This window comes from Pongo pygmaeus, chromosome 1, assembly GCF_028885625.2.
Source record: "Pongo pygmaeus isolate AG05252 chromosome 1, NHGRI_mPonPyg2-v2.0_pri, whole genome shotgun sequence".
NCBI lineage: Eukaryota > Metazoa > Chordata > Mammalia > Primates > Hominidae > Pongo > Pongo pygmaeus.
In genome coordinates, this window is record NC_072373.2 from 187,870,363 (window position 1) to 187,883,267 (window position 12,905).

The following is a 12,905-nucleotide window of genomic DNA, read 5'->3' on the forward strand; positions in this document are numbered from 1 at the left end:
TTTGTAGTAATTTGTTTATTTGTAACTAATAAAGCACCTATTCAAAATGTGTCATCATCATGCAGGTCAGAACCTTCTGAAAACCTGGGAAACTTTCTGTAGTCAGAATCCACTACTGTACCACTAATGTCTCTTCCATCCGGCTCTGCAGCACCCCAGCAAAAGACCTCTGCAGCTGAGTCCAAAGAGCATTCCCATGTGAACTGAGTGACCAAGTATCATCTGAGTGAGCTTGTTAGATTCTAGCCCCATCCTGTGCTAGGCCTTAGGTGGACCATTTACAGCTCACAAGAAATACAGTTTATGAGGAAAGACCATGAATTTTGGGGGCGGGGGGGCGGGGGGGGCGGCGGGGGAGGGTATTACCAAGCAGATCAGCATCAGGAACATCCATTCACAGAGAGAAATTTGGCCAATTGTCAGTTCAAGTACACATCTCTCCCTCCTTTTACAGCATATTGCAATAGATTATAGCCATGCTAAATAATCCATAAACTTAGCTAATTCCACCAAACAGATAGGAAAGAAGGTAGAGTCCTACAAGAGCCTAGTCAGAATAAGAACTACAGTAATTTTGCCAAAACCCTGTTAAGTTCTTGAATAATTCTGGTCAAAATGAATTTCAATCTGAGTTAACTCACAGTCAACAATTTGGCTGTTTTTCTTGTTTCTCACTCTACTGCCTTACTCTCTTCCACAGTGTTAAGTAGCTATTTAGATGGGTTTGTTCTGCTGCAGGTGACTGAGCCTGGGATCTCCTCCTTGGGAGACTACACAGTGGATTCTATAATGATTAGTGGCAGCATCCAATGTCTCTTCCAAGTCTGAAATTTGTGAGTTTCAAAGTTGACTCTCCCCAAACCTGGCCTTTGCTGCCTCAGATTCTCAGTTACTCTAGCAAGGCAGAGAGAGCAAAAGGGGCAAGACAAACCTCATCAACAGCACAGAAATCCCAGAATCACACACTCTCTGGTCCAGCCAAGCCAAGGGTTTTGTTGTTGTTGTTGTTGTGGTTTTTTAAATCACCCTCCATTACTCAACATTCTCGTTCCCAGATGAATTTTAAACTGGAGTTGCACCAACTGTGAGACAGCCTCAACCCCAATGTTAAATACTACCAGTTATATATATATTTAAAAAAAAAAGACTGAAAACAGTTCTCTCTAGAGAACAATCCACCAACCTTTTTCTGGGAAGAAGGTCTTCTCTAACACTTTAACTTAAGGGAAGAAGTGATGGAGAGGAAGAAGGAAAGTACATTGGCCAACACTCTGAAACTGACTGACTTGGGTATCTGTGTCCAAAGAGGATCCCAAAAGACAGTGACTCTGTCTCAATGATTATTCCCATCCCAATTAAAAGTCATAATGACAGCATTTACATTCACACAGGGTCTCTTTCCAAGAAGTTTGTGATTCACCTACATGTCCTCAATTCTCAAGGCAACAATGGGGGCAACAAGGAGGTTGACAGCCAGGTCCTGTGAGAGCTGTTTGTCAGAGCCCACTCTCAGTGAGTCAGTCCCTGGAAGTTGGGTTCAGTGCATGGAGGCAGGGCCACTGACTGGCTTAGCAACGTGTCCATCATGCCGATTTTAGCATCTTGCTTCTCAATGTCCTCATACGGAGTCCAGGACAAGTCATGTTGTAGTTTGTAGGCACCAAGGAAGTCATGTGGACAACTTGTCCCCCATTCCTAGAGAAGGCAAAGGAGGCAGTTCCCATCAGGGAGGGCTGTAAACAAACTGAGCTCATTTCCTAATCATGCCACAATCTTTTTTGGCTTTTCACTTCATACTAGTCAGAACAACCTTTGGAAAGCAGTTACCTTACACATCAGGTCCCTCCCTTAATCAAGAAAATGAGTGAAATAATTTAAGCACAGGTATATTTTTTAGAGTCATGTCTGGGCTCACATCACCTCCAATTTTCTAAGAAACCATATACCAATCCACATGTCTACATTTTCACACATATACCAAGAATTTCTCAGAGGCTGGAGTAGATTTTTGGGCAAACAATGTATGTTCTTACCTTTGGAGAAATGATGGAAAAATACTGCTGACCACTCTCCCGTTTATAGAGGTAGTAAATGTTGCCAGGTTTTTTCACTATATTACAAGCTACATGGTGCAGGTTGGCATCTCTGTGAGCATCTTCCAGTACCTATGAATCACAGATATGTAACAAATTAGATATTGGAGATAACAGGCACCCACATTTGGTGATCATCCCAATTAAAATTTGGAAACCATTCAGTGCTTAGGATCTTGCTCCCCCATAGCAATGAATCACTTCTGAGATCCATATTATTCTGAAGAAACAAAAATTAGACTATGCTGCTATGCTGTAAAAATGCCTTTAGAAAAATTATATTTCAAGCCAGGCACAGTGATTCATGCCTGTAATCCTAGCACTTTGGAACGCCATGGCAGGTGGATCACTTGAGTTCAGGAGACCAGCTTGGGCAACATGGCAAAACCCTGTCTCTACTAAAAATACAAAAAATTAGCCAGGTATGGTGGCATATGCCTGTACTCCCAACTACTTGGGAGGCTGAGGCTAGAGGATCACTTGAGCCCAGGGGGCAGAGGTTGCAGTGAGCCGAGACTACACCACTGCAGTCCAGCCTGGGTGATACAGTGATACCCTATCTCAAAAAAAAGTTATTTCAAAATGTTGAGCATTAATGACCCTGGGTAACTTTTAGGTTTCTTTCCTATTTTTCTGTGCTAAGTACATTTCTTTTATAAATGAAAACATATTCCCCTGTTAAAATGCTTTACCTCATGAAACCTTTTCCTGGAAAAAACAAAACAAGGGAGGCTGAGGCAGGCAGATCACCTGAGGTCAGGAGTTCAAGACAGGCCTGGCTAACATGGCGAAACCCCATCTCTACTAAAAATACAAAAGTTAGCAGGGTGTGGTGGCAGGCACCTGTAATCCCAGCTACCTGAGAGGCTGAGACAGGAGAATCGCTTGAACCCGGGAGGCGGAAGCTGCAGTGAGCTGAGACCATGCCACTGTATTCCAGCCTGGGCAACAAGAGCAAAACTCTGTCTCAAAAACAAACAAACAAAAACTTATACTTAACCTCTTAAGCTTATTCCTTCTATTTTACTCAACACCTCTACATTTCTAGGAGGTATTAAAGACATAAAAAGTCATAATGATTATAAACAAGTTCAGCCAATCCTGAGAACTAAATAAAGAAAATGAAAGCCTGTCTAACAGTCATTCCTTACCTTCTTGGCTTGTTCTTGCAAATGTTGGATTTGCTCAGCTATGACTGTCAGCTTGTTGGTGGCATTTGCTCGGATGAATTCATCAGCCTACAGGTGAGAAAAAACTAAACTGTGGGTTGAAAGAGGAAAAGACTTCTATGATGTTCTTATCTTGATCCCAGGGTTATGTTAATATTTTGCTTCTGCCTAAAATATTTTTCCCATTCTCGCCACTGCCCCATAGCCTCCCACTCATCCGAGGCCCCACTCAGATAGCACTGTCATGAGAAGGCCACCCTGACATGACTCCACACCACAGAGTTAAGTGCTGTCTTCTATTTCCCATAGCTTTCCACCCCTTCACTATGAACTGCAGTTACACTGAACTTCTTTGGTTCTCCAACATGCCTTCTCTCTTTCTCTCTCTCTCTCCTGCTACCAAATATACTGAATATATCCTCTCCTCCAACCAATCCATTTTTCCTCCTGCTATCTTTACCTAACAAACACCACACATTTCTCAGGTCTCCATTTTCTCATGTTTAAACACTTGTGAAATCAGGGATGGATTTTAAATAATTAAAAGACACTTGTGATCTGGCCCTTATCATCTGCTAAGGTAGAAATCTAGATACACATAGAAAGTATTTGGGTTTTTCTGTGTGACCCCCACACCCCCAGAACTGAGAAAGTATGCGTTAATCTGACCATTTCCTCAGTTATTTACATCACAACCACTTAAATTTTAATTTATATGTGCATTTCTAATTATTACTTAAAACGTATTTTAAAAGACTGCATTATGATGTGGACCTGAAACAGAGTTATAATGTACACACAAGACTGCCTGTCATGTGCAACTGAAGGCAATGGAAATTTTTTTTTTTTTCCAGACAGTTTTCGTTCTTATTGTCCAGGCTGGAGTGCAATGGCACAATCTCGGCTCACTGCAACTTCTGCCTCCTGGAGTCAAGTAATTCTCTAACCTCAGCCTCCCGAGTAGCTGGGATTACAGGTGCCCACCACCATGCCCAGCTAATTTTTGTATTTTTAGTAGAGGCAGGGTTTCACCATGTTGTCCAGGCTGGTCTCGAACTTCTGACCTCAGGTGATCCGCCCACCTCGGCCTCCCAAAGGTCTAAGATGACAGGCGTGAGCCACTGAGCCCAGCCAGGACATTTCTTAAAATAAATTCTCAAAGCTAGGAGAGACTAATGTGACAAATTCATGTGCTGGGAAGGATTACCACTCAGGCAATAGAAATCTGTCAAAAACTTCCACCTTACTTTTAAGAAAAGCTGATTATACACAATTAAGGTAAAGAAATGAGGAGATTAAACTAGAACTTCAACTAAGAAATATTAAAGAGAATTTGCTGGTTAGTTGAGGAGTCTTAAGGCAAAGTTCAGGTATAAACCAGTGTTATGAGTGAACAGAAACCACACAAGTAAACTGAGTCATTTATCTGTCCCACAGATGTATATTAGGCAGCTACTGTGTGTCAGACACCACACTAGGCACTGGGTGTACTGGCAAACAGGAAAGAGAAGTCCCTGCTTTTGCCAAGATGGCAAGTCAAGTCTAATACCGTTCAACAGAAATATGAGGCAAGTTGCATATAAAATTTTAAATTTTCTAGTAGCCACGTTGATAGTAAATTAATTCTAACAATACTTTTTTTTTTGTTTTCTTTTTTTGAGGCAGAGTCTCACTCTGTCACAGAGGCTGGAGTGCAGTGGTGCAGTGGCTCACTGCAACCTCCAACTCCCGGGTTCAAGTGAATCTTGCACCTCAGCCTCCTGAGTAGCTGGGACCACAGGCATGCATCACCATGCCCTGCTAATTTTTTTATTTTTAGTAGAGATGGGGTTTTGCCATGTTTGCCAGGCTGGCCTCGAACTCCTGGCCTCAAGTAATATGCCTGCCTCAGCCTCCCAAAGTGCTGGGATTACAGGCATGAGCCACCGTGCTCAGCTAATACATTTTACTTAACCTAATATATCAAAAACATTTTCATTTTAACATGTAATCACTATTTGTAAGTTGTTCATGAAATATTTTGCATTTTTTGTTTTTCTTTTTTTGGTCCTTCTCAGTCTAATCCATATTTCGCATTTGATATTAAGCCTTCAAAATATAGTGTTTATTTTGTACTCACAGCACATCTCAATTTGGATGCTAAATTTTCATCAGAAATACTTCATCTGTATTTAAACTTAATAAAATTTATATGTGAAAAAGTTGATTCACATACTCAAATTGTTCCAATATACTTGAGTTCCAATAATTGAAGTAATTATCAGGTTTTTTAAATTCAAATTAATTAAAATCAAATAAAATACAAAATTCGGTTCCTCAGCCACACTAACAACGTAACACAAGTGTTTAACAGACATAATGTTGCTAGTGGCTACCTAAAGCACAGCTCCAGTGAGTAATAGATACCAAAAAGTAAAGATGATTAAAGCTAATATTATATGTACTCATAACAATGCACTATTATGAAGGAAATAACCACAATTATATCATAGAAGCAGGTTAAAGATAACAAATGAGTTAAGTAAAAAAGCTACTTCATTTTTATGAAGTTTAATAATAGGGAGTGGTGGGGAATTGGAAAGTATATGTAGCCTAGAGGTATTTGAATTCAATTTAATAATACTGTCATTTGGATGGGGTAGGGTACGGTCTTCTTCAGACAAGAAGGCCTCACTAAGGATATAACATTTGACTTGGGTCTAAATGAAAGGAGAGGACCGACCATGCAAAAAGCTGGAAAAAAAAGTTTGCAGGCATTTGAGGCCAGTGCAGCTGAAGAGTAGTTAGTGATGGGCAATGTGTAGAACAGGGTTTAAAAAGAGAGCAGAGACCAGATTGTGCAGTCTTGTAGCCCATGGTAAAAGAATTTGCATTTTGTTCCAAGAATGAAAGCCCAGGCGTGGTGGCTCACACCTGTAATCCCAGCACTTTGGGAGGCCGTGGCGGGTGGATCACCTGAGGTCAGGAGTTTGAGACCAGCCTGACCAACATGGAGAAACCCTGCCTCTACTAAAAATACAAAATTAGCCAGGCATGGTGGCACATGTCTATAATCCCAGCTACTCGGGAGGCTGAGGCAGGAGAATTGCTTGAACTCTGTAGGCGAAGGTTGCAGTGAGCCAAGATGGCGCCATTGCACTCCAGCCTGGGCAACAAGAGCGAAACTCCATCTCAAAAAAAAAAAGAAAGAAAGAAAGGAGGAGCCATATATGGCCAAGGAGAGAGTAGGTATTTCTAGAGCTAAGGTAGTTCCAGGTTAGGGGTGGCCTTATAATAACCCTCCCTTTTCTTAAGGTGTTAGCAGTAAATCTCATAAACAAAATTTGAATTTATATTTTGAAGAGTTAATACAAAATGCAAAATATGGATTAGGCTGAGGTCCAAAAAAAGGAAAAAAGAAACAAAAAACACACAAAAAATGCAAAATATTTCACAAACAACTTAAAAACAAAAGAGCCTCATAAAAAAGAAAGGAAGGGAAGAGTACCTACAACTACTAAGCACTAACCCTGGCCTTAACTACTCTGAGGACCTTTACATTCATCTCATTTACTTCTCACAACACCTTTATGAAGCTGGAGATGATAACCTTACTTCCTCATTTTAGCCATTAAGACTCACAGACACGAAGCAACCTGTCCAAGGTTTCACAGATAATAAACAGCAAAGGATCTGAACACACATCAGATTCCAAAATTCATGCCTTAATACCAGGCCTCCTGAGCTTTCTGAACACACACCAATACCTGGGTCAGTCCTGCTAAAAAAGTACTTTTTTTTTTTTTTTTTGAGACGGAGTCTCACTCTGTCACCCAGGCTGGAGTGAAGTGGCACAATCTCCACTCACTGCAACATCTCCCTCCCAGGTTCAAGTGATTCTCCTGCCTCAGCCTCATGAGTAGCTGGAATTACAGGCGTCTGCCACCATGCCCGGCTAATTTTTTGTATTTTTAGTAGAGACAGGATTTCACTATGTTGGCCAGGCTGGTCTTGAATTCCTGATCTCGTGATCCGCCTGCCTTGGCCTCCCAAAGTGCTCAGATTACAAGCATGAGCCACTGCACCCAGCCCACCCCCCCTTTTTTTTTTTTTAAGACTTGCTCTGTCACCCAGGCTGGAGTGCAGTGGTGTGATCTCAGCTCACTGCAACCTCTGCCTCCCAGGTTCAAGCAATTCTCCCGCCTCAGCCTCCGGAGTAGCTTCGGACTACGGGCACACACCGCCATGCCCGGCTAATTTTTGTATTTTAGTAGAGACAGGGTTTCACCATGTTGCCCAGGCTGGTCTCCAACTCCTAAGCTCAGGCAATCCTCCTGCCTTAGCCTCCCAAAGTGCTAAGATTACAGGCGTGAGCCACCACACCCAGCCTCATTTTTTTTTTTTTTTTTTTTAAGAGTCTCACTCTGTCACCAATCCTGGAGTGCAGTGGTGCAATCTCGGCTCACTGCAACCTCTGTCTCCTGGGCTCAAGCAATTCTCGTGCCTCAGCCTCCCGAATAGCTGAGACTACAGGCATGAGCCACCACACCTTTTAGTAGAGACGAGGTTTCACCATGTTGGCCAGACTGGTCTCGAACTCCTGACTTCAAATGATCCACCCACCTTGGCCTCCCAAAGTGCTGGGATTACAAGTGTGAGCCACGGCACCTGGCCAAAAAGTACATTTTAGATAGTAAATATGTTTGATTCAATTTGTTTGTCTCTAAAGTTTTTTTTTCTTCAGCTTCTCAAATACAGATTGTATTGGGGAAACAGAGGCAGCATAATAATGCATCCTCTGTATTTCACAAGATTATAGGATGAAAGACAAAAACTGTGTTCTTTCTTCCATCTGTTCAGGCCATTGTAACAAACATGATAGTCATTCAATAGCACATGAATATGTTGTGTGCACAAGATTCTGTCCCTACCAACCTCCCTCCCAATAAGAGTAATCTGATTAACTAGATGCATATTCTCTTAATCCATAAAAGTTGCACTTTGCTCCCCAGCTCTTCAAAAAGAAGCAAGCCAAGTTTTGAATTAAAGGAGCTTTCCTGCGTATCTGAATTTTTCTTAATTTAAAAAAAAAAAAGGATTCGAAGGATTTCTAGGATCATTGAAAAAAAAAGAGATGTGAGGGAATTTGAGCACATTAAATAATTTTAAGCAAAGCAAAGACTTTGGAACATAATCAAGGCCAAATCTGATAGTGTATACAGGGATAAGGGGCCATCATAATTTTTAAAACAGCAGGACCCTCCATCTGTGCACACTGAAGAGGGTGTACAATTGGAAGTCTTGATAAGAGATAAGAAGGAATCTGGTTTTTCATTGAATAATGACAAAACTTTAGATTTTGGAGCTCTCCTACTTCAAACCTTTCACTTCATAGATAAAATAGTTAAGGTCCAGAGAGAAGTAATCTGCCTTAAGTCGCACGGCAAGTTAGTATCAAAAGTGGGATTAATACTCATGTGTCCAAACTTCCAGTGTTTTTTCCATTATTTCACATTTCCTCCTTATTTGACTTATTTTGGCCATCCATATATAAACACTGGGCTTGGGAATACTGTGTTTAATGAGGACTAAACTTGGAGTCCTTGCCCTGCTAGAAGATGTTTAAACTCTCAGGTAACAAAGATCTTATGCGAAGCAGCTTAAAATAAGCGGACCTTGAAACTTCCCGAAGAACTTTTTCTTTGTGTCAAATGGAAAGAATAACTCTGTACTGCCTACCTCACAAGGCTGTCCTAAAGTGCAAATGAAATAATGAACACTAAAGTGTTGTGTAAACCTTCCCACGAAGGAAGATTATGGGCACTCAAGTTGCAGTTGGTCCCAGAAGGTCATTCGAATCAGGCCACCGACTCACAATGACAGTCGGCTTTACTCGTCTGTAAAATGGAGACAAGAGCAAATGCCACCCCCACCATAGGTGGTAGTGAAGTCTGAGCCGAAAGACGCAGAGCACAACGTGAACGAAGATGGTTATTCGCTGCCCCGGCCGCGCCTCCTCACCTTCTGCACCTGCTCTGCGAGCGCCACGAGGTCTAAGGGGTCCCCGGCCCGGTGGGTGTGGTAGGGGCTCACCAGGGCCAGGCCGCCGGGAGTCGGGGTGAGCTCCACCAGGGCTCCTGCGACACACACCCAGGAACACAAGCCGTGAGCTCCCGCCGTCGGCCTCCCGCGGAGCCCCGAGACCGGCTGCCTCGCGGGGGCTGACTTCCCCCTGCTGACTCCCGCCCCGCATACCTCCCTGGCCTGCAGCTGGCGGCGCTCCTTGCCTTTCAAGGACCCCCTCGGTCCGCCCCGGCGCGGCGGCGTCCTCCATGACAGCGCCTTATCCTCCCCACTCCCTGGGCTGGGCGAGTCGGAAGAGCCTGCGCATAAAGGCGCGTGGGCGGAGCTTCCGTCTTTCTTGTCTACTGGGCGACAGTTCGACTGAGCAAGGCCTGAGCTCGGAGGCGGGGCTCCGACTGACGCGCCGGGATTCGCTGAGGGCCAGCGGGGGGATCCGGGTTGACTGAAAGGAAAAGAGGCGGTGCAAGCCTCGTGGGCATGCGCCGCCCGGCTTGGGAGGTGGGGCTTTGCCCGGGGGCGGGCCTTCGCCGGGGGTGGGACTCCGGCCTCCGTGGCGGGTGGCTGGCGGTCCCGTTAGGTCTAGGGGAGCGATGGCGGCACGCGTGTTGAAGCTGCTGACCACACTGCTGGCTCTCGTGGCCGCTGCCTCCCAAGCCGAGGTCGAGTCCGAGGCAGGATGGGGCATGGTGACGCCTGATCTGCTCTTCGCCGAGGGGACCGCAGCCTACGCGCGCGGGGACTGGCCCGGGGTGGTCCTGAGCATGGAACGGGCGCTGCGCTCCCGGGCAGCCCTCCGCGCCCTTCGCCTGCGCTGCCGCACCCAGTGTGCCGCCGACTTGCCGTGGGAGCTGGACCCCGACTGGTCCCCCAGCCCGGCCCAGGCCTCGGGCGCCGCCGCCCTGCGCGACCTGAGCTTCTTCGGGGGCCTCCTGCGCCGCGCCGCCTGCCTGCGCCGCTGCCTCGGGCCGCCCGCCGCCCACTCGCTTAGCGAAGAGATGGAGCTGGAGTTCCGCAAGCGGAGCCCCTACAATTACCTGCAGGTCGCCTACTTCAAGGTGCAGACCTTCCCGGAGCCAGGCGGCCGGGGTCCTTCTGGGGAGAGGAGTGTTGCAGGGGACCTGGGGAACTTGGGGGATCGGGGAAGTGTCTGCAGGGAGGGGAAAGTGGCCTCCTGGCTGGGGAGCTCTCCTCGGAGCTGGGGAGAGCTGCTCCCTGGCAGGAGACCTTCCTCGCCCAGTTCGCATGGGCAGATGCTAACCCCAAAGGTCCAGCCTGGGGTTAGGGCACAGGCCAAGCAAAACTCATGGTCATTTTGTTCCCTGGGAAATCTCCTGGAAGGAATTAAAGCGGCAGTTTGGGTCTCCCATCCTGATGTCATTGTAAGTGTCCGAGTGAGAAGCTAGTAGCGGTCTACAGTATCTCCCTTCCGGTTGGTTTTCCAGTGGTGCTTTTCCTGCTGTTTAATTCAGCAGCTCTCTTTCAGGATGTGAGGTTGCCACGTCGCCAGCAGGGGCTGCCTGGCCCTTTCTGTGTGTGTGTGGGGGAGGACCCTCTGGCTAGTCTGCCAGGTTTACAAAGAAAATGAGTATTTTTAGGAATGCCAGAGTGCCATGTGTCCAAGTGTACACTTGGGCTTGGAGCGTTCCAGGCTTGTTTGGTGGTGGTGATGGTGACGATGATGATGATGATGATGATGATAGCCAGCACATACTTCCAGGCACTATTTTAAGCAGTTTGCATTTATTAACGCATTTGCCCTAATCTTCACAATATCTTGTCAGGTAGATGCTGTTGTTAGTCCCACTGTATTGGGGGTGGGGGGAGAAAGAGTTGTGCATTGTATCTGTTGTATCTGTAGTTTAAAAGACCTTCGATTCGACCTAAAGAAAGACTTAGAGACTCTTGGGGACCTCAGATTTCCACCCCTGCACAGCATTCTGCCTACACAGTTCCCCTCATTTTTCCTAGTTACTCGGAAGAGCGCTGGACTTGAAATCAAAATAATTGCGTTATGCCTTTGGTTATGTCGCTTCATCATAGCACTTTCTAAAACTATTTGACAAACATGTATTGCATACCTACTGCATTCCAGTTCTTGTACAAGTAATTAAATACTCGACTAACGTCTTTGCTTTGTCTTGCTTTGCTGTTAAGAGTTACTGTAGTAAGGGCTACTGCAAGGGCATATACTTAGGGCTGTGGGAGCACAAAGGAGGGAGACTCTAGCTTTATCTCAGAGAAATTAGACTTCAAAGAAGAGGTAATATTGAAGCCTGTCCTAAGTATTGCCAGGGGGAGAGGAAAGAAGGCTCCTCCAGATAGAGAGAAAAGTAGAACCAAAGCACGATGTATTCAGGAAAAAAAATGAACTGTTGTGATTGCAATGTCGAGATGTGTGTGGGGAGTAGTAGGAGAGGAGGCTAGAAAGGTCAGTGAGGCCAGATTTGGAAGAGAATTCTGCGGACTGCAGGGAGCCATCCTCAGATTTGGGTTTTAAAATGCTTATTCTGAAAGCCATGGTGAATGAGCCTTGGAAGAAGGAGAAGGTGGTGGCACATGATTAGGAGACAGGCATTTGTCCACAAGAGAGGAGGTTAAGTATCTCAGTGCTTAGGGAGTAAAGAAGGCTGGGGGTGGAGAGAGGAGTGAGGACATGAGGGAGAACAGAGAAAGGCAGGAGCAGCGCTGAAAGACACAAGAGATAGAGTAATTCCATAAAAGGGACAGACCTGAGAAAATTTCTAATTTTACAGTTAAAGAAACTGAGGTACAGAGATGGGGAGTTATTTACCTTGGGTCACCTAACCAGGGCTGACTCCTTTAGTGTGCCTTTACTAGTACCATTGATAAGAAAATAAGTTTTCTTAGCATATTAATCATACCACCTAAAATTTATTGAGCACTTAATCTGTGCCCAGCACCATGTATTACAGGCTGCATATTATCTCGTTGAACTCTCAACAATGCTAGGAGATAGCTAGAGAATGCTGTCTCCAGATGATAGATTAGGGAAACTGAGTTTAGAAAGTAAACTTTAAGTATCTTGTCTACTGCCCAGCCAGTCAGTGAGTCATTAAGCCCAGATGTGCTGCTGGCCGGTCTCTTTTCTTTCTTTCTTTCTTTCTTTTCTTTGTTTTCTTTTTTTTTTTTTTCGAGATGGAGTCTCGCTGTTGCCAGGCTGGAGTGCAGTGGCGACCTCGGCTTACTGCAACCTCTGACTTCTGGTTTTCTGGTTCAAGTGATTCTCCTACCTTAGCCTCCCGAGTAGCTGGGATTACAGGCACGTGCCATCACACCCAGCTAATTTTTGTATTTTTAGTAGAGACGGGGTTTCACCATATTGGCCATGATGGTCTCGATCTCCTGACCTTGTGATCCACCTGCCTCAGCCTCCCAAAGTGCTGGGATTACAGGCGTGAGCCACCGCACCCGGCCCTCTTTTCTTTTTTTTTGAGACAGAGTTTCACTCTTGTTGCCCAAGCTAGAGTGTAATAGTGCGATCTCGGCTCACTGCAACCTCCGCCTCCTGGGTTCAAGCGATTCTCCTGCCTCAGCCTCCTGAGTAGCTGGGATTACAGGC

General features: G+C 45.3%; 2 protein-coding genes across 4 annotated transcripts in view; one reads left to right on the forward strand and one right to left on the reverse strand.

Moving 5' to 3' along the window:
- C1H1orf50 (chromosome 1 C1orf50 homolog) lies at positions 1-9,717 on the reverse strand. Its single transcript, XM_054492122.2, has 5 exons — positions 9,497-9,717; positions 9,263-9,378; positions 3,245-3,331; positions 2,034-2,165; positions 1-1,695 (listed from the first exon to the last, which is right to left on the reverse strand). Exons 1-5 carry the CDS (start codon positions 9,573-9,575, stop codon positions 1,510-1,512), a joined length of 600 nt encoding a protein of 199 aa, XP_054348097.1. The 5' UTR covers positions 9,576-9,717; the 3' UTR covers positions 1-1,509.
- Positions 9,679-12,905, forward strand: part of P3H1 (prolyl 3-hydroxylase 1) — a 19,761-nt gene continuing 16,534 nt past the window's right edge. For 2 of the 3 annotated variants that reach the window (XR_008503215.2, XM_063657110.1), the window contains exon 1: positions 9,853-10,380. Coding sequence is in view for 2 of the 3 variants with exons in the window: in XM_063657110.1 (XP_063513180.1) it covers positions 9,916-10,380 (465 nt within the window). In the remaining variant the exon portion in view is untranslated. Of the gene's footprint in view, positions 10,381-12,905 lie in introns of all 3 variants that reach the window. The other variant, XM_054492101.1, reaches the window with a different exon arrangement.